Source organism: Diceros bicornis, chromosome 4 (genome assembly GCF_020826845.1).
Source record: "Diceros bicornis minor isolate mBicDic1 chromosome 4, mDicBic1.mat.cur, whole genome shotgun sequence".
Classification (NCBI taxonomy): Eukaryota; Metazoa; Chordata; class Mammalia; order Perissodactyla; family Rhinocerotidae; genus Diceros; species Diceros bicornis.
The window spans coordinates 4,694,689-4,718,852 of record NC_080743.1 but is presented as its reverse complement, the minus strand read 5'-3'; the positions used below and the strand labels follow the sequence as shown (position 1 = coordinate 4,718,852).

The window sequence follows — 24,164 nt, the reverse complement described above, 5'->3', positions numbered from 1 at the left end:
TTGTATATCTACAGTCAAGCATAAACAGGAAAAAAGTTAGCAGCATAAAATTACTGGACAGAAGCCAGTCCCTTAGATTTATACAGGGTGGCAATCAAGCTTCACTGGTACATTCCTCAGGGCACACGAGGACCTAGCACAGACCTGAGAGAGCATTAACCCACCTCCCATACACTCCACATCCCATTACTGAACTGCTTCAAAAGCCTCAGAATAATTCTGTTTTTTAAAGAGCACAAATGAGATTTCAAAAATTAAGTTGAAGATTTTAATTTTAAAGATAATAAAAAGCTCAAAGCATTTCACTTCAAAACTGAATGCCTAAGTAAGGCTTAATTGAGAAATAAGACGAAAGTCATAGTATTTTAGCATGATTAAATGCTAAAATATTAGCTTAAAAAGAAAAACAAGTCATTAAAAACCTGATTATTGGTAAAATTTTTACTGAACAAATGTATTGAAATTGATATGAGGTAAATGTTGAATATTTAATTTTCAAAATAATATAAATATATATTTTATCTCATGAGATATTACACAATATTTAGTTTGTAAAATAAGAAAACAATGATTTTCTTCTCATGAACAAGTAGCAATACCTTTGCAGGATATATATATATATATTTTTTTTAAGGAAGGGTTTTTTTGTTTTGTTTTGTTTTTGTGAGAAAGATCAGCCCTGAGCTAACATGCATGCTAATCCTCCTCTTTTAGCTGAGGAAGACTGGCTCTGAGCTAACATCTATTGCCAATCCTCCTCCTTTTTTTTCCCCAAAGTCCCAGTATACAGTTGTAGTCATAGTTGCATATCCTTCTAGTTGCTTGCAGGATCTATATTAATGAATTTTATTAAAGAGGAAATTCTATTGATAAATATTAGTGAATTACTCAAAAGAACATAAACCATGAATCAAAACACTTTAAAGTTATTTTAAATTTTGTGTCTTTAGTATAGCTCCAGAAAATAAATTTTTTAATTCTTGGAGTAGATTTCCTATTTTTCTTCAAAGGAAAGATATTTTCTCTAACCCATTATAAGAGCTGCCAGGTATGAAATGTAGAAATTATCTAATACGTTTCTCCTCTTCTTTGGCAGCAACAAGAATGTAGTTAATAAAGGTATTACAAGAATTCAGCACTTCTAAAGTTGTTTTCAGTGTGTAGCAAAACATAACTGCAATATTCTTGGACTTCATAAGTTCTGGCACGGTCCTGGGTTTTCCTCTAAAAGTCCAAGACCTCCCAACTGCTACAGAAAAAGAACCTAGCCAATTCATTTTAAAAGAATCCATAAGAATTCCTCGATTAGGAATAGTCAATGCTTCATGAACTTGCACTTGGTAGGTACAACTTTAATTTGTCAATGAGTAAAAAGCAGTGGTTATAAAGGTACTGATAATTAGCATTCTGTTTGCTATGGCAGCAATACATCAGCTAACCTCTGTTAAAAAAAATCCAAAGCGTTTGGAAATAATAAAGCAGTTGTGCCAATTCACTCTAAATAAATTACTGCCTCAAGCTTACAGAACGTTTCTGTCTGGTGGCTGCCCTTATAGCACCTACCAGTGAACAGTGGAGGAGAACCTAACAATATTAAGTAATTAGACGTAACAGAAGATGACTCAAATCCCTTTGGGCAGGATAGGAAGTCCCCGAGTTTGGAGAAACACATTTTGCTGTTGCACGCTGTTCCGCTGACCAGGGTGGGAATTGCTGCAAAGGTAATTCAGCAAACCTAAACCTAACCAACACTGAAACCTCATTACCAGGAACCACGGAGGAAATGAAATGTTTCACTAAAACGCGCTACGTAATTAAGCTTACTGCTTCCTAGCTTCGAGCATCAATTCTTAGCGCTACCAGAAATCTTGCATAATTATACATTATGCATTTAATCTCCTTATTAGTGGTTACAAACATGAACTTTGCAATTAGACTGTCAGCTCTACTACTTTCTAACTGTATCAACCTTTACAAATTACTTAACTGCTCTCTATATAAATTTCCTAGTTTGTAAAAGAAGAATGAGTACCTATCTCATAGGGTTGTTGAAAGGATAAAACAATATACGTAAAGCACTTAGAACAGTGCCTGAAACACAGCAAGCACCTTATAACTGTATTATTATTATTATTATTACTATTATTATACAGTAGGGAATTATGAACCTAATTATACCTTTTATTTGTGGTTCAGCACTCATCATGACCTCATCACAGCAGATGACACGGTTATAGACAAATGTGCCTGGGAACTACTCCAGTGTACAGGCTTTTCTCCCCACTCCTGGTGACTTGAGTCTGCTTTCTTTTGGCAAGTTTCCGTCTTTCCCTTAATAATCACCTGTTACCACTCAGTGGCATCTAAGCTGTCCAAGTTTCTTAAATTAGTAAGCCTAATTTTACTCTCATTGCTAAATCAACAAAGTCTGCCCTTTGGGGCAGCTATTTACTCACTGTCTGGATTTTTTTCACTTATTTTCAGATTTTTCTGTTTGGGATATCTAAAGTCACTAGAGAGACAGTTGTGGCAAATAAACAGAAGGCTAGCTGTTAATGGTAATATCATTGGATATTGTACAAGCAAATAAATTTGCAAAGTTTCTTTTCAACAAAACATATCTTTATTACCTTCATGTACACAAAACACTAAATAGTTGCAAATGGAAGAGAATATATATGTGTGTGTATATGCTTTACAGTATATATTACTAAATCTGATTATTTTATATGTGAAAGCATAAAAATATGATCCAACATATTAAGAAACTAGGCAAATTTAATCCTACAGATACTGACATGAGTTAGGAAAGTAACAGAAGAATAAAAGGGTTTAGTAAAAAGTAAAATAGAACTAAAAATATGTCCACAAAGGCCTAAAATCCTAAGTTGAACAACCTACAACAGAATCTTATGTGAAAGGTAACACAGATAACTATTATATTATACTGGATCAAAATTTGATCTAAAATTTTTTATCTTAATCCAATTGAATATGTAACATTGTTAAGAATCCTTATTCTAGAAAGGTATAAATGTATAACTCTTGAATATTTTCAAACTTTAAAAACAATGATGATTCTTTTAGAATTTTCCTCTTCTTCAGGGTAAGTTTTCAGATCTAATTAAAAAGTAGAACGGTAAAGAATGAAGCCATTTTCTCGTGGAAGGGAAACATTTCACCAGGTGGTTAAATAAGGGCAGCAACCCACAGGCCACTCTGGGGGGTAGGGGATGCTGCCTTCCACTCCTTTATACAACTGCCCTCCTCCACCACCCACTTCATCCCATCCCACCATATGAAATCCTCCACGGGACAGTCTTTGAAATTTGATGTTGTTAATTCATTCCTCTCCACATATTTCACAGCTCGTCATCAAGACCTATTAATCAATGGAACATAATTGAAGATAGAAGATTTAACCTTCCTCAGAAAAAGAAAAATTCTAAAGGCTGAATTGTTTGCATCATATTACACACATTGTGATACTCAATGATTACTTGAGGAATAGAGATGAGAATGCCTTGTCTCCTAAATCTGCTCACACAAGGTCCCTGACTCTCCCAGTGAGAATTAATCCTCCTGTTGCTCAGCACTTTGTGTAGCTCTTCTCACAACCTTACTTGTGTTAAGCAATTAGTTATGTATCATGTCAATCTCTCTCATTACTTTGAGATTTTGAATACTGAGATTGTCTATTTATAAACTACGCTAGTATCTACTATTTCTTGAGTGTTTCTAAGGGTAAGTAAGGGACTTGACATGCATTATTTCATTTTACCCACATAAAAACATCCCTATTTCTCAGATGAGGAAATTGAGGCATAGAAAGGTTAAGAAACTTTCCAAATAAGTGGTGGGGCCAGGATTTCTATAAACTTAGGTCAGACTCCAAAGTCTTAAACCACTAATGCTAGTTACTGTGTGACTAATCAATGCTTTTGAAATAGTAAGTAATCAATAAATAAACATATTTAGTTAAATGTGCTAAATATCTGCATAATGTTTTACACGGTACTTGCTATCTCCATAATCAACCCGAGTGAGTTTGAGTAGGAATGATTTTCCCTATTTGACAGACCAGACGACCAGTCAAAGGACCATGAAGTGTCCTCCTGTGGTCACAACCCAGCATGTGACAGTGCTAGGACTATTCTTAGGCTCTATGCAAAACACTGCACCTCATCTTCATGAGGAAATTGTGAATAAACTGCAGTTTTTCTGATGTTAAAGATAACTTTAAAAACATGAAAACTCAAAGTGCAAATTCTAAAAAGCAAGCATCTGGAATGAAAGAATTATTTTATTATATAATGCATAATATTCAAATAAAAGTTTAATATCTGAAATTTACATCAAATAAATATATCTGATTTTCAAATGTAAATTAATCAATTGTAATTAATCAATACAGGTAGTGTTCTGAATTTGTGAATTTGGAACTTTTATATTAACTCTATGTTCTCGATAATTCAGCAACATACTGCATGGATGTACACACACTTAGGAGCTCTTACACAAGTTTTCATCAACAAAATAACTTGTTCAAAATTTAAATTAAAAGTTAATGTTGTGTTACTCCTTTTGGTTTACTGCCACAAAATTTAAGATGCTTATAATATGCCAAAGGCAAACTTAGGAACCACATTCTCCTCTCAACAGAAGCCACTATCACAAAACCCACCTTGAGTGGTAAAGACAAGAGGGGTGCTCCAGTCACTCCAGATCCCGGGCCCATCCAGTCTCCTGCCCCTCACCTGAACCTCATACGAAGACCCAGGAAGCACACCGTCCACTAGCAGAGATGTAGCCGAAACAATCTCATCAGCCTGTTACATATTATTTGAAAACGTCAGAGCATCAAGTCGACATGGAACCTTTACCAAAATTGATACAGGCAGGTCTCAACAAATTTCAAAGACTTAAAATCACACAGAGTAGTCAGCTGGCCACAGTGGAATTAAACAGAAATCAATAACCAAATAACAAACGTTTGCACGTTAGTCAATAAAATTTTAAATAACCCATGAGTACAAGAAAAAAATCACAATGACAATTAGCAGATATTTTTAACTGAATGATCGTGAATATTTGACCTCTGAAAAGCTGAGAGGTACAGCTAAAGCCTGCCGAAGCTGCAAGCCACTGCTGACATCTATAACGCACACACGGTAGGAAACGATGAACACTGATGGACAGAGAACTATACACGTCCCTAGAGGAAAGCGTAGCAGAAGGAGGGCCTGAATAATTTTAGGAACCTAAACTACAAGTAGCTAAGAATTGCTTAGCGAATAAATTCAGTTTCCCAATGATGTACTCCAAAGCTACTGAACTCCCTGGCCTCACAGACTGTGGCGCATCACAGACTAAAAATGGTGAAGCGTTAGGAACACTGTCAGATCACCTATATTTAAAATTCGATTATCTCCATTTCACAGCTGAGAAAGCTGCAGCCCCGAGAAGCCTTAACTCTGCTTTTCCCACACACGACACAAAGGATTCCCATTCTGCTATTTAAGAAAATAAAGTCTTAAAAAAATTAGCCCAAATCTAAAAAGATCGTTTTTTCCCGCTAAATTACATAACAATTAGTTTCCCCAAGTGAAGTGCAGAAGTCCTCGCACGCCCAGGCTCTTGAGGATCTCCTCCTTCTCCCTTCCCGTCTGGGGTTCATCCACATTCCTCTTGCCCTCCCTCACTCCCCAGCCCGCCAGCTTCTCAGCCAGCTTATGGCCTCTGAATTGCTGTTTTCTCTATCTGGAGCCCAATTCCCCCAGATATTTACATCACCGTCTCCTTCAAATCCTTGCTCAAATGTTGCCTTCTCAATGAGATCTTCCCCCACCTCCATTTAATATTACAACCTACCTTTTCCCACCAGCACCCCCAGACTCCTCTCATCCTGTCCCACTGTCCCACTGTCTCCTAGTACAAGTAGAACAGCTCCTGACATCTAGGAGGTGCCCAATAAACTGACCGCTCTCGAGGGAGCATCACGTGGATACACTGAGGGCGTTTTCTGCGGGACGTGGAGGGGGTCTCACTTATGTTGCTTCTTAACTTTTCCTTTTATTTACTAAAATATACTTACTTCTCTCATTTTTGTTGTTGAATTCTCTGAATATTTCACTTGATATTGAAGTTGAAATGGTAAAAATGTTGGGCTAGACCAAGAAATCTTTAAATTACCACTGTCTGTAATTTCCATATGCAAACCTAGTGGAGGATCAGGCTTCACTTAAGAAAAAAAAAGAGAACACTTTTAAGTCAAGCAATTTTTATGATAATCATAAAATGAAGTCAACATGAATTTTTAGCATACCCTGTTCTTTCAACTACTTAAAAGGTGACCTTATTCAAGGGCTAATTACAAAACCAAAATCTTGGATCTACTCCTTGTACCTTATCATAGCAACCCACAAATCTTCATTTCCTTCTCCCCAATTGATAAAAACTATCAATCAGTAAATGAGGTTATTTTGATAAATATGAATTGCTGCTGTTAAAAAAGCCTGCTTACGTTTATTTAACCTAGCATTTCCCAAACTTATTTGAAGCCTTCCCCCACCACACCCACCCACTTGTCTTAGTGGGTAACAAAGAAAAAAGCATTTGCAGAGCACTATTTGAAAAATGCATACAGATTTTACATGCAAAATTTCAGGCAAATACGCATGTGAAATTCAGCAAATCTATTAATTTTGAAATACAACAATATAGGCATACCTACTTAAATAACCCACAGCAGGCATATTTTACATGCATTAAACACAGCATTAGCAGTCCCTGGCTTGTCACCAGAAATGGGGATGGAGTTTCTTAGCCTAATGGGGTGTTTAACCTGGTAAATGATTTCTGGGTTCATATGTATATGCATGTGTTTATGTATGTATATATGCACTTGTGCATATAAATATGTGGAGATATGTGTCTGTGTATGTAGTTCTAAGCACACAACAAAACCTTTAGATTATTTGCAGAAACAATGTAAACATCTTACAATAAAGCATTGATTGAATAAATTATGGTTCAGCCCTATATAGGAAATCTATACAGCCATTAAAAATCATATAGGAGAAGAATATTGAAAATGTTTAATACTATTAGTTTTAAAGCTTTATTTAACGACATCTATACTTGGATTCCTAATTTGTTAAAATTAGCAAATAAAAAGGATATGTATAAATATGTGTTAAAAATAGGAAAAATGCCAAAATGATAGGAAACAGATGATGCATTTTTCTTCTTTGTACATCTCTATGATTGCAAGATTTTTACCATTAACAGGAATTACTTATGTAAACAGAAATAATCATTACATTGAAACATTTACTGATTTGGAATTTATTTTCAAGAAATAAAATAGTACATAAATATTTTTCACATTCTATATTTTCAGGAATTTAGATACAGTTTTTCTCTTTTCCTTTAGTCCAAATTAATGAAGTTTTTACTTTATGTCACATATTACAAATTTTAGTTACTTTAAAGAAAGAACATCTAAACATTAAAGTCTGGAAACAACAGGTAAAATTCACAGAGTTCCCATGACCAAAAAGAAAAAAAATAAAATAAAGACACCAAATAGGAGTGAAATCATAAAATATAAACTATTGTACATCTTCTATCTGCATACAAAACACCTTAAAATTGGACATCTAAAACTAAATTTTTCCCTGGACCTCCTATGTACCCAGTCCCAGATATACTCCCATCAACCCACTTCTTCCAGAGCAGCATTCCTCAGAAGGGTTGGCATTACTGACTCTCTCCATCTTGCATCCCATTCCCTAACCTCCCTACTCCCAGGTTTTCCTCCTCCCTGGTCCACTGAAACTGCTCTCATCACGGTCACTACCCTTTGCCAAATCCAGCGTCAGTTGCCTGACTCATTGTACTCCATCGCCAGGCAGCACTCCATACAGCTCACTCTGAGTAGCTGAAATACTTTTCCCACTCAGCTTCCGGGCCACCACACTCTTTTACTCCTCTTTCTCTCTGATCACTCCTCAGTCTTTCTCTCACTGAACTCTGAATGGGTGAGCTCATACAATCCCATAAACATCTATATGCTAGAGACTCCTAAATATATACTGCCCCTAGGCTTATATATCCAACTGCCTACTCAACATCTCCTGGGTTTCTAATAAGGACCTCAAACATAATGTGTCACACACACCTAATCCTTCCCAAATTTCCCCATCTCAGTAACTAGTACCGGCATTCACTAACGCAGTCAGGTCCAGGCCTCAGCGTTATTCTTGCTTCCTCTCTGTCCTTCACGCTCCACATCCAATCCACTAGAAAGTTCAGTTGGCAACATCTCCCAAACAGAGCCCTAAGCTGATCATTTCTTTACTTTCTCCACTGCTACAACCCTAAGCCAACTGGACAGTTCCAACAGCCTCCTCTCTGAGCCCTCTGCTTCCACTCTGGCAATTATCCTTCCCCCTTCCCCATCGATTTCCTTCACCACAGGTAGAGCACACACACACACGCATACACACAACCTGATCATGTCACTCTCCTGATTCAAAAGCTTCCATCGCAATTAGAATAAAATCCAGACTCTGTAACCCTGGCCTATGATAGATGTGGACCCAGATGACTCTCTGACAACACCCCCAAACGTTCTCCTCCCTCATTCACTCTAAGCACAAGGGCCTTCTCTTTGGTTCCTCCAGCTACCAAGCTCATTCCATCTCAGGGACTTTGTGAGTGCCATTCTTCCTGCTTGGAGCACTTTCGGTTCTGGATCAGTGGTTATGGCTCTCTCTCCTTCATTCAGCTCAAATGCTATCTCCTAAAAGAGGTCTTCTTTGACCTCCTTAGCTGAAATAATAACCCCTTCCCTGGATTCTCTCCATCACACCACCTGCCATTTCTTTCAAGGCACTTAAAATTTTGGGACATTATATGCCCAAATATAAGGAATGATTTTTCTCCAAAATTATCCCTGAAAACAGACAAAAATTTGTTTAAGGCTCTTATAAAGTCTATCATACCACTTTCTCTTAACTACTTTATTTTTAAAAACAACTCACTTCAATGCTGGCTTTAAATGCTTCTAAAAATCACCAGACAGAAATGGTTTTAAAAAGAGAAGATGATGATATTTTATAGATTTTGCATTTTTTTCCTGTGGTAGAACTTCATGACCGAATTGCTTGGGTGTCATTGTAATTACATTGTGGTGATCACAGATATATTCCTAGAGGACAAATTATTTGAAAATCCTAATACAATGTTAAATGTTAAAATACAATGTCATGTGCAGATTCAAAAAGTGCTATATTTCCAGTAACTTAGAAAGGAGTGAAGGTGAAGTTGTGTGGAAAATTGTGTCAGATACCTTGAAAAGTGGCTCCAGTGATGTCAAAAACAATGACAAAAAGATGCATGTAGAGTTTGTATATAATTGTTTCAGGAAATATAAGTGGAAAATAGTAACATTGTTAAATTATATATCATATATAATTATTATATGTATCATATATAATATATAATTTAACATACATACACAAAACTGAGTTAATAAATTATACACTTTAAGATTTACCTATATTAGTCATACTTGTAATTATATATTCAAGTTGATCAAAATTTGGGGAATCTTTGCACTAAAAATATGGGGCATTGCCTATTATTTGAGTTTTTCTTATAATCAGATTTGTACAGCAAATTATTTACTTGTTTCCTTTTTTATTGTTTCTCTCTGCCCACCGCTGTCTGTCCCTGCTCTAGGAGGCAGCAACTTTGTCTCATTCACCATTGTTTCTCCAGCTCCCGGATCGGTGGCTGATCCACACAAGCCTCTAAGAAATATCTATTGAAGGAATAAATTCAGGTAAAAAATAAGCTTCTATTTATTTCCAGAAATAGTGATCTGAGACCGGAAAAAGTGATAACCAAACAATACATGTCTGTTACACAGATGCAGGATTTAAAGAAATCAAACTGTTTTCAAGAAATAATTTACATTACAATTGCAGAGACAGCTATACTACTGCTAAATTATTCCAGAAGCTGCCCATAACATTCCCTAGTACTACTCTTACCATTACAGCCTTGGTCAAAGCAAGACAAGCTAGTGAAAAATTTTGCAAGCAATTTTTTACCTGTCTGTATCACTGAAGTTTAGATCTATTATCATTTGTTATGTACAACTTACCAACATTTATGGGCTGAACTGACATTAGAGGTGACTGAAAAATTACTCCACCAGATGTGATTTTCAAATACACAAGAAGAGTGTGGTTGAGTTTGGCTGCTGGCACAGGCACGTGGCATTCACAACATCCACCAACACTGCAGTTGCACTGAGCAATCTGAAAACCGCCTTCCTGGGGAACCAGAGGTGACTCTTCCCACACCTCAGGCCTATATGAGAAAAGGAGGACCAAATATTAACATAGATGTGAAAGTACTGGATATACTTAAAATGTAGGACACAATATCCAAATTGAGGTAAGCTATTCTGGACACCCAGCTTAAAGAGCATCCGGGAAAAAAATGCATTACATCAGAGAAACAAAGGTAAGGGCTGAAGCAGGTTAGGCATTAGAAATAACACAGGCAAGAAGGCAGCGAGGCAACAGTGAAGTACCGAAAGGAAAGAAGCATTGTGATCCTAAAGCCCTACGCCCAGGGAAAATATCTTTCAAGATAAAGATGAAATAAAGGTTTCCTTCAGACACACCAAAACCAAAAGAATTCATCATCAGACCTGCTTTATAAAAATACTAAGGAAATCCTTCAGGTAAAAAGAAAATAAGAGCATATGGAAGTCTGGTTCCACACAAAAAAATGAAATTTAACTAAAAGGGTAAATATTTATTGACTGTTTAAAGCCAAAATAATAACCATGTAGTGTGGGGTTTATAACACAGGTAGAAGTAAAATGTATGACACTAGCGCCCTGCTTGGGGAGGGGGAGGTAAGTAAGTGCGCAGTTGTCATGTTCTTATACTAGGTGTGATGTGGGGTAATATCACTCAGATGTACAGTGTCAGTTAGACTATAATAAGTTAATGATCTGTATCATAAATCCTAAAGCAACCACGAAAGTAATAAAATAAGAAGCTAATAGCTAATAAACTGCAATAATCAAGCCAATGGAGTATTAGTGTAAAGATAGAAAAACAGATTAATGAAACAGAAGAGACCAACACCTATACGGACGACCAATTTTCTACAAAGGCACAAAAGCAGTTCTGTGGGGAAAGGGTAATCTTCTCAATAAATTGTGCTCAACAATGGGATATCTATATGCCAAAAAAATCTTCAATCCATACCTCACACCAGAGTCAAAAATTACTACAAAATGGATCATCAATCCAAATGTAAAACCTAAAGCTACGAAACTTCTAGAAGAAAACGGGAAAAAATTTTTGTGACCTTGGGTTAGGTAAAAATTTCTTAGATGCAACACCAAAAGCATGATCCATGAAAGAACAAATTTATAAATTGGACTTTTATAGACATGGAAAATTTTGTTCTTTGAAAGACACTATGAGAGATAACAAAAAGACAAGCCATAGACTGAGAGAATATATTTGCCAATCTTGTATCTGAAAAAGGACTTGTATCCAGAAGATATAAAGAACTCTCAAAACTCAATAATAAAACAAACAATCCAATTAAAAATAGGCAAAGATTTCAACAGTCACTTTACCATAGAAGATGTGAGAAGGAAAATAAGTGTGTGAAGAGAAGCCCAACATCATTAGTCATGCAGGAAGTGCAAATAAAACAACAATGAAACACCACTATCCACATATTAGAATGGCTAAAATGAAAAAGATTAATCGTACCAAGTATTGACAAGAATGTTGAAGAATTGGAAGTCCAATAAACTGCTGGTGGGAATGTAAAATGACACAACTTTGGAAAACAGTTTGGTGATTTCTTAAGCTGCTAAACATACACCTGCCATATGATTTTTTAAAAAACTGCAAGTGATAAATATACTAATTAAAAATTCAGTATAGAAAAAGTGTTGCTTTCAAAACTGTGCTAACTAGCCTATACATAAGCATTTAGACATAAACACAACATGAAAGATATGGACCCTAATCTGACTATACACACCCCACAAGTATCAAATGTTTTGAATTATGATAGATTTTCAAGTTTCCTGAGATAGACTTTAGCATTACTTTAGTCCTAAAAAATCAATCGGAAAACAACATTTACAAACCTTTTTATGTGCAAAGCAGTCTACTGGGTGCTGTGTAAGGGATAACATTATTGTAACAAGCACATTAAACTAACACTGAGACCTAATCAAGTTCTTCTGTCTGTTTATGAGCCACAAGAGCACAGACAAGTAAGTTCATCTTTGGGAGCCTCAGTTTCCTGAATCGGTAAAACAGAAAACGCCTGCACCATCTATCTTTACAAGGTTGTTGTGAATATCAGAGACAATTACATGAAAGTGTTTTTGAAAACTTTAAGTACTATACACCCATAAGATATTGTTTTAAATTGGAGGCACTTTCAATTTTACCTAAATCTTTAAACAAAGCCAATGAAATGAGATTTAAAAACAATATCACGCCATGCCTTTTACATGTTTTGCAAATATTAAAATAAAAGCTTTTATTAAAAGAGGAGAGAACAAATTGAAAAAATTGTGGTATTTTATGTCAGAAACATGTTTGCAGGGTATTATGCTCTGACTGAAGAACTCCCAAATTTTAAGGCAAAAATAGAACTGAACAGAAAACAGGACACATATTCTCCATTAAAATTTTTTAAAGAATAGGAAATTCTAGTGATATTTTTCTTTTTTAAAAGAAAAAGGAAAGTTAGAATTACATCGTCTTACTTTCGATGGCCTTGCCAATGCCATCCTTTTCTAAATACAACGGAAGTTTGCAGAATAAGGCTGATTGCCAATTAGATTAACTCTGTGGTTTCTCTATTGCTTCATGGTTGTGGGTTCTATTTAATCAATCCCATTTTCACTTTCTTTATAATTTCAATATACACAAAAAGTAAAATGTATAGCATATATTCATAATAATGACTATGTATTATATAGTATATATGCTATATTATACATATGTTATAGTAATTCATAATTTGTTCTTTTAAAAAAAGCATCTCCATTTAGAAATTTCCCAAACCACCCCAAAAGATAACCCCATTATGAAGCTCTAAGAATCAATCTAAAACTAATTTTCGAATGTTCTAAGCAAAGATCAGGCAACTACAGCACACAAGCCAAATACCCCTGTTTTTGTACAGCCTGTGAGCTAAGAAAGGTTTCTTACATTTTCAAATGGTTTAAAAAAAGAAAAAGAGGAAGAATGTTCCGTGATTCATGGAAATTATATGCAAGTCAAATTTCAGTGTCCATAAACATAGTCATGTTCATTCATTTACGTATTAACCATGGCTACAAGGTTGTGACAGAGACAGTATGGCCGGCAAAGTCTAACATAGTCACCATCTGGCCCTTTAAGAGAAAATGTTTCAATCCCAGCTATAGGCCAAAAACATTTATCCTCCCCACTGGTGGGTACCTGATGGGCAAAGGACACAAAAATAGAGAAACTACATTAAATATATCATCAAATTTCATTAGGTAGCATATTGACAATTTACATAATACACCTTGGGGATCACTATCTAATTCAATTTTTCAAACCACCTTATGAGGAAACTAATATCACCTACTTTATAGGATGAAACCGAGGCTCAGAGAGAATGTAGACCTGGAACTCACCTCAAGTCCGTGCGTCCATGCTCAGTGCTCGTTTCATGACACCCAAGATGCTTTATTATCACAAGATAAATGCCATTGCTACCACTGCCATTTTATTTAGGGGATTAATAAAGACATTAGCGGCCACCACTAAAGAATAATTATAATCTGAATCATGCTAATATTTCTATAAGTCAGAATATTAGAGAATTACAGAATTATTTCAAATTATTTTTTCCTTGAGGAAAACATTAGATATTTCTCATATTTGTGAGAACAGAAGTTATTCCAAGTTTGTGTGGAATCTGGAATATACCAGCCTTGTTACTTGCCAAAGTCAGCTTAAGAACTTCTTTTACCTTCCAAAAGACTTTTAAAAGTTTAAGTATATATGAACATCAAATGATGCTCTGAAAATTTAATAATTTTAAAGTATAAGGATTAAAATGATGATCAAATTTTTAAAATAGGAAAGAGATTCATTGGCTTAAAATATCCAAAACTTAAGAATTTCTGAAATTCTTGAAAAATTTTTATGCAGTAAAATATTTTATGCCTTACCAACACACACACACACACACACATACAAATTCAGCGCCACTGTTTATTTAATCTCTCTATATGTCAGTAAACTTTACTTGAAAGTGAAAATAGTAAAAGAAAAATTTGTCGAATAAACTTTAAATTTGGCTTCTTTGCAAATTTCACCATTTGGGCAATTTTTCTATTCAGAAGTTAGATATATAAGTATTTAGTACCGAAATTTCATTTTGGTAGCCACAGTGGTTTATAGAAAGGACATTCTGTCCTCTGATCTTTGGTCAAATTATTTGTTCCCAGAAAATTTTTCTATGACTATATTCAAACTTCTCTAAGCAAAGATCTATGCTAAATTATCATGGAAATAACACCAAATAGGTGCCATCCAAGTTCCTGACTATGACATAAACTGAGAGCAAAACACAGTGGACGAACCAATAAAGAGGAATTGGAAAATTTAGTATTAGCTTTCTATATCATTTAATCAAGTCACTTATTTTAAATCTCAGAATGGGTAATCTATACAAATATTACCAAAAAAATCTACTTTGGCAATCCCAAATAATTTCCAAGCCCAGGTCAGTGTCCCGGACCAGTCTCATCGTAAGAATCACCCGGAGCCTTGTTGAAAATAGATTCCTGGACCCTCCATGGAGAAGCCGGCAGGTCTGGGGCTAAGGAATCTGTTTTTAACGTGTCATAGATCAGCACTTCTCAAAGTGTGGTCCCCAAACCAGGAGCTCCACCCCAGAGCTTGTGAATTGGGTCCAGGTAAGAAGTACTGACCTAGATAAATCTCATCAAGGTGACAAGTTTCAGACGCATTTCGTAAAACACAAAGTATTCTTCAGATGTGAGATATGACCAAACAAATAGAAAATCAAGGATGGGAGGGAGGAAGAAAAAAGGAATGCAAACATAAACAAATAGATTTTAATGTATATCAAGTTAAGAATATAAATATAACGGGGCTGGGGCAGAGCGGAAGGGGAAAGTAACTCTGCAACATAGTATTTTACCACGTGACCTCTAGCTGGCAAAGACAAATGAGTCTAAACAAACACTGTACTCTAGTTAGCATGTTTGCTTTTCACAGTGATGTAGGTTAGAATTCCAAAACTACATTACATATATTCTAGGACTGAGCAAATAGGTAATATATTGTAGGAAAGGGAAGCCAGGTTTTTTCTCACTGTTGGAGAAAGCGGTTCCAAAAAAAAAAAGGAAGGCTAGAATGGATCCTGTGGTTTTAGACTAGAACGAGAGATATTAGCATGAACACATGCTTTTAATATATGTATATACAGAGAGAGAGAGAAATACAGATTTGTTTATATCATACATACACATCGTGTGTGTATGGTGCGTACACATACATATAACTAGCTCTGTAGATGAGAGGGCCTAGAAACAATGCCACCCAAGTGACAAAGAGCATGTAGCCCCCAGATACCACTTTGTAAATACCATTCTCCAATGAAGAGGAATTAGGGCTCCTTGGAGAAATGGCTGATTCCAGTGGGATAGCAGGAAAAGTATAAAATCAACCTGAAATATCTTGTAGTGCCAGAAAGTAAGAAGTCCTCAAAAAAATGTTGGGGACACATTAAAAGGACAGAGGGGCAGCTTGAATAAGTCCCCACTGGCCAAATAAGGGACAATTTGAGCAGCAAAATAAATAATGATAGTAACTGATTACAGCCCATGAAATAAAACAAGAATCCATGAGCCCATCCTGATAGGAAGGAAGGAAAGTGTACTTCTCACAGAGCTCAGCACCGTGTCCTGTGCACACTAAATATTTCTTGATTGAATAACACCATTCCTAAAACATCCCAGTTCACATTATTTTTCTTCTCTAAAAATTTCAGTTGGTTCTTTTTTCTATCATCAATTTCTTTCCTCATTATATTTATGTTTTCCTTTATATCCTCAAGCATGTGGAGCATATTAATAATAGCTGTCCTTGTCTGCTAATTCTATCATCTCTGTCATTTCTGGGGCTGTTTCTATTGACCGATTTTCCTTTTTCCCCTGGTTATGTTACATTTTCCTGTTCTTTCATATATCTAGTATTTTTAACTGGATGCCAGACATTGTGAACATTACATTTTTGAGTGTTAGACTGTATTATTTTCTTCAAAGAATGTTGGCTTTTGTTCTGGCAGTCAGTTCAGTTACTTGGGTACCAGTTTGAACCTTTCATGTTTCTTTCAAGCTCTTTTGGGGATAGTATAGAGTAGCCTTGACTCTAGGGCTAATTCGGCCCCACTTTTAAAGTGTGACTATTATGGGGTTTCTACTGAATGTCATTGATATTCTTCAAGGTCTCTCCAATCTACTTGGTGAAACTCGACTAATTCCTGGCCCTGTGTGACTTCTGGGAATTGTTTAGCTTACAGCTCCTGGTAATTGTTCTCTTCCTAGAAGTCCTTACCTGACATCATGGCCAGATGGGTATTCAACCAAAGAGTGAAGGGCACCCCACTGCTAATTTCTGTGTACTTCCCTGCTTCCAGTACTCTGCCCCATGGATTCGAGCCCCCTTACACTCTGAATGCCTATCTCTATCTCCTCAGTTCAGCAACATTTCTGGGTTCTGTTTGAGTTCCCCAGCCTTGTGCCAATGTTCTGGAAATTGCCTCAAGTCCAGAAGGCCTGAGTTATAAAGGATTCACTTTGTTTTCTTCTCTCAGGAATCACAATTCTGTTCTGCCTTTGTCCAGTATCTGAAAATAGATGTTTCCCACATTTTATCAAGTTTTCTAGTTGTTCACGACAGAAGAGTAATCCCAGACCCTATTATTCCCTCATGGCCAGAAGCTACCTTTTGAGGGGGGTGGGGGCGGCTGGGGAAAATTTGCCGTGAGCTAACATCTGTTGCCAATCCTCCTCTTTTTTTTTTAATGTGAGCCACTGCCACAGCAAGGCCAGTGACAGACAAGTTGTGTGGTTCCGCACCTGGGAACCAAACCCAGGCCACCAAAGCAGAGCGCACCAAATTAACCACTAGACCATCGGGGCTGGCTGCCAGAAGCCGCTTTTGTTGCCTTTTTATATTGACTTCTGAAGATATGATGTAGTCACACAGTTCAAAACTTGGTTTTCTTTAAAGGGAGTGGTAAAATGGGGTGGTGAATACTTCTTATGTATGTTTCCACAAGTCCCTGTGTTTATGACACCACAGCATTTTCAACTTTGTTGTTATGTTCTTTGTCTTTACTCGGAGCTACAGGAGGGCAGGGATTGAGTCTGAGCTGTTTAACGTTGTTCCCCACACTATGCCTGGTGTACACAGTAGGCACCTAATTAAGGAAGAAGAGGATTTCCTTTCTAGGTCTAAGATAAAAATGTCTAAAACAGTTCCAAAATATCACATTTCTATGGTATCTCTCCTTTGGATTCTCTGATAAACACTAATATCTGAGCTCAAATAACGCTTTCCCTTAAGGGATGTATTTATAGGGCTCTAAGTCCCTTATAAATACTAAGTTTTAGTTTCTTTTAAAAAATATACTTATTTACACATGGAAGCATTTGAAAGATTTCTCTCGTGAGTTCTCTAATGTTCAGAGAAGGCGATTTTGATTAAAAACTTTTCTATTGTAACCACCATTATGGATTTTCTCTTCCATGGAGGTCTCATTTGTTATACTGGCCAGCTCTTCCTCCTGATCTGAAGAGTCTTATTTAAATTATTTGGAGATATATTGCCCAGAGATGCATATGAAAACAGAATTCAAGGCAGAAATAGCATGTGACAATTGGTAAAATGGACATATTAACTAAATCAGAAAAAAGAACAATTAATGTGGCAGAAAAAAAGGCAAGAGAACGTTTCTCAAATTGTATGCAATTATGACAAGTTTTAGAAACCTAAGTTCAAAATAAAGTCGTCAAAAAAATCTGCTAAATTCATCATGTGAGCAAGTCGAAAATCTAGTTAATTTATCATAATTTTCTCATTTTTCTGAGTCCTATCAGTCAGATGAATAGAACAATGACTACTTAGCTGACTAAACTGAACTTAAAATTCTCAGCTGCGTCTAAGTTACCATGCCACTTTATAACGCTTTGATATATTCATATATATCTTTTTTCAGAAAATGCAGGGCTCAAGACATAAATACAGTCTATCTGTAACAAAATTTAAATCCTTACACGTGGTTACAGAGCTTTTAAACTGAGCACACTGCTCTCACCCACTAATAATATTTGAAATTCTCTCAAAGGCACCCAGTAAGTTTTTGATCACCATCCAAAGTATTTAGGTCATCACAGGAATGTGCTACTTTGCAAAGGAATTCTGACCTCTGAACTAAAATCCATTTTGCTCAAAAAGCAGGAACTTTTCTCCCCCAAACCTCAAATATATCTTCATCCCCCACGGTGCTTCTTTTCTTCTCTCAATACTAAGAAGTTGAGAGGAGCCTCCTCCACTTAAGACCAACCCTCCATCTGCGCTCTTTTTCTGGAACTTGCCTGTCCAACTCACTCGCCATCATACATCTCCAGCGGGTCCCCTTCCACCATATCTTCAACTTTTCTCTCCCTGCTGGGTCATTTTCTATAGACTAGAAACAAGCTCATTCTCTACCATCCTTTCAATGCCCACCATGGCCACACATTACCAGTTATGCCTCCAGCTTCCCCACTTTCCAACCTCAGCCAGGCTTCCTGGGCCTCTAGGGATTCATAGCTCAGTCATTTCTGTTGTGGACATTGGTCTAGGTTTCTTGGCTGCCCAGCATCGGACTGGAAAATCTACCATTTTTTGAGGGTGAAACACTGGCAGCGAGGGCACGTTCTCACAAGTTACATACTCCCATTGAGGACACTGGCCCTAATGAAAATTGCACAAAGAAGCAGGGCCTTCTAGATTCATCAGTGGTAGCATCCAGTGACTAGCATTGGAGGCGGAAACGATGACCATAGGAACACTCAATGTCCAGATTGACAGCTGCGGGATCCTAGCTGGGCTACTGCTGTGGGGTGACTTTAAGAATTAGTCTAGTGGTCTAACATAAGTTATAAATATTAACTACAGCCTGATAATCACTACAAAAATGAGGATGGTGGCAGCCATGCATATTTTCTTCCTTATAGCGTGCTTGTGTATGAGTGTGTATATATATTTGTATATATTAACTAATCTCTTCTCAATCTCCTCTTTCCCCTTATTATTTCACATAAGGATTCTCAGTGGTGTTAACTTTACAATTTAGTATTTAGCTTACAGAATATTCATTCATGTGGGACTGTGATTGAATGAGGAGCAATTATTATTGCCCCGAGATCGAAACTATAAATGTTGCCCAGAAATGGATACAATGACAACTGGGACATAGCATCCCCCCATTTTGGGGAGAGGATAAGAGTATTTCCTTTTGTTCAAAGTGTAGTTGCATCTTATTAGGTGGAAGCATGAAGTTATAGGGAAGTAGTAGTTCAAGCAAGTGTAGAAAGGTGTGTGTGGATGCTAAACAGCCAACAGGGTGAATTATCCTGGTGATTAAGCTCTTGTCTCTTAGCTCCAAACCCACCCTTCTATACTCTGTTCCCATGCTGGGGCTGGAACTCTGCAAACCTCCTGGATTCTTGCTAAATTCTGCCTATTGGGGGCACTAGAAGGCTGATGGAGGAACAAGGCACTTGATCCTTCCTGCTTTGCTTCCCATTCTTGAAAGCATCTCCCCAGCAAAGGCTCTTCTCCTGGGTAGCTGCAGTTGGTTCCAGTAACCGGGTTTTTTTCTCCCACATTCTCTCTCAGAACCAACCACAGTATATCCTCCTCAGAGTTCACACTTCCCTCAGAACATATGCCTATCCTATCAGCAGTCTTGCTACCTGAATCAACAGGAAGAGAAAAGAGGAAACCTAATGGAGAAGAACATTGTATTAAAAACTATATATAAACTGCCTCCTAGAAATGTACACAGATATAAAAGGAGATGTAGGGTAGGAGAGGTCTCATAACCCACTTCCGTACGTGGAAGCTCTTGCATTTAAAAAAAAATTGTGTTGTAGAAATGTCCAAATTAATTTATTTGATACTTACAGAACATATAAAAGATGGACCTTAAGGTCAAAATTCTTGAAAGGATTCTTAAATAATGACTCCATATAACAGATGAATAATTTCAAGTCCTCTTTCATCCAGCACTGTATGTTCCAGTTTGCACCTGAATTAAAAATAAACTACATTAAATCTGAAAAACATTCTGAACAACTCAGTGAAAGAGAAGAGCTAAATTAAATTTACCAGTGTTCGGATACAACGTCCACGCCCATTCTGAGAGAGAAAGGACAGGCTCTAACTAGCGGTGCGTGTCTGCCCATGTCATTCAGGCCCTTTGGCCTTCAGTTTCCTTTTTCGTAAAGTAAGAGAATTAAATTCAATTCTTGCTTCTAAAACTTTTTTTAACCCTGAACCACTTAAGGGACAAAAGACCCCAAAATTTATTGGCTCAGTTCATTCTCATTCTCCAAGAGAAAAGAGACATTAAATATCAAAGTACAAGCAAATTTGGAGCAGTATTTACGTGTCTGCTTCACCAATAAAAGCATGCTGATTCACATCTGGACTACGGTACACATCTTAAATTCCTGATATTGTAATATTACAGGCCCCAAATACAACTGATGCAAATATATTTCACTGCACACTGAAAAACTCACCTGATAACGAAAGATTAAACTATTAGTGATTTGTAATGTACAAAGCAAGAATAGAAACAATTGAAAATCATGACTAACTTAAAACAATGCTAAAACTATCTTGAGGCGACATTAACATTTCCCCAAACCTGTAGGATTTCCGGCTGGGAGAGACTTTGAAACGCTGTTGAGCCCTATGAAGTAAACAGCCTAGTTGGCATAATAATAAATGGAAATCCTCATTAATCACCACTTACCTTTAGTTACAAAAACTTAAACTCACTTAGAAGTAACTGATTATGAGCCTTTATTTAGATGTAAAATTAAAATCTACAGCACCATAATCACTCCTTTTGATAACTGAAGAAAGTGCAGACATTTTTTGATCATTTTAAGGCTCATCACAAGGACCTTGACTTCTTAAGTTCACTCTTAGGATATTAATAATCACTGGAATGGCTAAATTCTCTTACAAATTAAAAAAATACTTCATTTAAAATTAAATTAAATGCCTATAAACTCAATTGAAGACATCAGAAGTTATCACTACTAACTTGTTTTAAATCTCTGATTTTATTGCATATGTACGCCTTATCCTTACTCCTAAACTGATTTCAACAAGCTGGAGTGTTTCTTTCATCAAATCAATGATGCTGAACCAGGGGCTATTTGGCCCTGCAGACGACGTCCGGCCAAGTCTGGAGATATGTTTTGATTTTACAACTGGGGAGCTAGCGCTGCTGGCATCTAGTGAGTAGAAACTAAGGATGCTGCTAAACATCCTACAAGGCACAGAACAGCCCCCCAAAGCAAGAATTATCCGGCCCAAAGTGCCAATAGTGATGCGGCTGAGAAATTCTGATTAACCTACACAAGGGTGCGATACTTACGTACACCTTTATTTTCATACTGTAGGTCTCTTTATATTGCCCAGTCAACCAACTCTGCTCTATTTAGCTTTTCCAGTAAGCTTGGAAATAATTTTGTTGTTTAGATTTCCAGATGCAGAATTAATAACCACACTAGCTATGTTCAGTATGCATTATACTTAAACAACAAAAACCCCTTGATTTAAAATATATATTGGTTACAGGGAGATTCCTTGCTTGAACAAATATCATTATTCATAAATGCTTTAAAATTTAACTAATTCAACAGTATTATTAGCCATTTGGTATTTTATCTAACAAAAATAAGGTGTGCTTTTTCTATTTTAAAGCAAATTTAGAAGACTATAAGAAATGTATTTAGGGGCCGGCCCCGTGGTGTAGCGGTTAAGTGCGTGCACTCCGCTGCTGGCGGCCCGGGTTCGGATCCTGGGCACGCACCGACACACCGCTTGTCAGGCCACGCTGTGGTGGCGTCCCACATAAAGTGGAGGAAGATGGGCACAGCTGTTAGCCCAGGGACAGTCTTCCTCAGCAAAAAGAAGAGGATTGGCATGGATGTTAGCTCAGGGACAGTCTTCCTCAGCAAAAAGAGGAGGATTGGCATGGATGTTAGCTCAGGGTTGACCTTCCTCACACACACACAAAAAAGAAATGTATTTATAGGTAAAAAGAGTCCCTTCGTTACCTTTTTATTTTATTTTTATGGGATACAAAATAATTCTGGGCTTATTCATTGGGTCATATGATGAATCCTAATTTTATTACTAATATAAAATGATGATATGTGTCATCAAGAATCTCATCTATAAGACGTCTATTTCATACAGGTTTCAGAGAATGAAACATTTTGTTCAATACAGTTAAACAACGGCTAATGCTTGGAACATTCAAATACTTACCTATTTGTTGAAAAACTAAAGAATTTCCTGTTGAAACAAATGCCTTCCCTTCGGTGTTATCTGCAGGTACAGAACAGTTTTTATCTTCCTCACTCCAAAAGCAACAGTGGAAAGTTGTTTTTGATGATAAATTGGCAAAGTAGGTACCACTTGAATTAAATTTAGCTTCAACTGCTTCATAATGTCCATTCAAATCCGAAGTGTTCTTTGAGATTCCAGCAGGCAAGAGGAAGTCAAAGGTTGTATTTGGTGGCATGCAAGACAACTTAAATCTCCAGGGAGTAATTGGATATGCCAAGTTAAAGGCACTTATCACATAAATAAATTCTGTACGGACATTAAAAAGACACAAAGAAAAACAATTAATCATTTTGAGTAGGCATAAATAGGAAGTATCTAATATTAAACATGTAGTGCTCAATAGTAATAATTTAACTTTCTAAGCACTCAATCTCCCCCCGTACAATGTGTGACACTTGAGAGGTGCACTTATTTATAGAGATAACTTGACTCTCTAGCACTCCTTTTTGGAAATTCATGCTTCATTTCCCTCATTAATCTAACATCTTATATTTGTATTTTAATGAAAGAAAATTATAGCTAAATATTTCAATTTCCTTTTCTAAAAAAATTATTCTAATTAACTTACAGCATAAATTGGAAATATCTGGATGTGCAAATATCAAACAAATATTAAAGTGCTGTTTTAATATTTCTTAAAGACAATAACACCAAAATGTTAACACTACTTTTACTGAGTGTTTTTAGAAAGGGTTTTTCTTCAACATCAGGACAGCTGGATGATCTCCTGACTCTGCCCAGGATCCTTCAGGAATATGACATCATTTAAACATGCCCTTAGTGCACTTTCCAAGAACTGATGCACAGTGACAGACTTCCTCCAGGAATCTTCCACTGCTAACTAAAAACAACTATCACTTTTTAGGCATACAAAAATTATGAACAATGATATAATCCTGTACCCCTAAAATCCTCAAAAGTGATACTTGTTTTTAATTGTTTGAAAATAAAATAATAATTAATTCTCTATAATTCTTTCTTTTACCGGTTACCCTAATAATCCAACAGCTGTGTTGCCTCATATACAAACTAATGCAGAATGAGAATTCTGAGAATTTTGCTTTTTCTATTTTAAAGCAAATTTAGAAGATGGGATGTGTACAGAATGAGAATTTTGAAGGATTAGGGTAAATGTAAAAATACAAGAAAATAGAAATTTTAAAAACTCAATTTGCAAAAGTAGTTTTAAATTGCAAAAGTAATACACGTAAATATATTCAAACAATACACAAGTAATGACTGGCAACAGTTTGGTTTCTAAACCTTTCTATAAATAGAAATTAATATAAATAGGTATCAGGGGCAAAAATTAAGGCAAAAATGATTAACATGACTCATATTATTTTGCCCACCCTGATAACAGTCAGGTATCATAAGGTCACC

The 24,164-nt window shown here is 36.4% G+C and overlaps 1 protein-coding gene across 3 annotated transcripts in view; it reads right to left on the bottom strand.

The window, feature by feature from the left end:
• Window positions 1–24,164, bottom strand: part of LEPR (leptin receptor) — a 77,381-nt gene that overhangs the window by 30,761 nt on the left and 22,456 nt on the right. For all 3 annotated transcript variants that reach the window (XM_058538244.1, XM_058538242.1, XM_058538243.1), the window contains exons 3-7: window positions 22,701–23,027; window positions 20,313–20,436; window positions 10,175–10,383; window positions 6,095–6,240; window positions 4,685–4,829 (exon numbers count right to left, since the gene is read on the bottom strand). In XM_058538244.1, coding sequence (XP_058394227.1) covers window positions 4,685–4,829; window positions 6,095–6,240; window positions 10,175–10,383; window positions 20,313–20,436; window positions 22,701–23,027 — 951 coding nt within the window. The remainder of the gene's footprint in view (window positions 1–4,684; window positions 4,830–6,094; window positions 6,241–10,174; window positions 10,384–20,312; window positions 20,437–22,700; window positions 23,028–24,164) is intronic.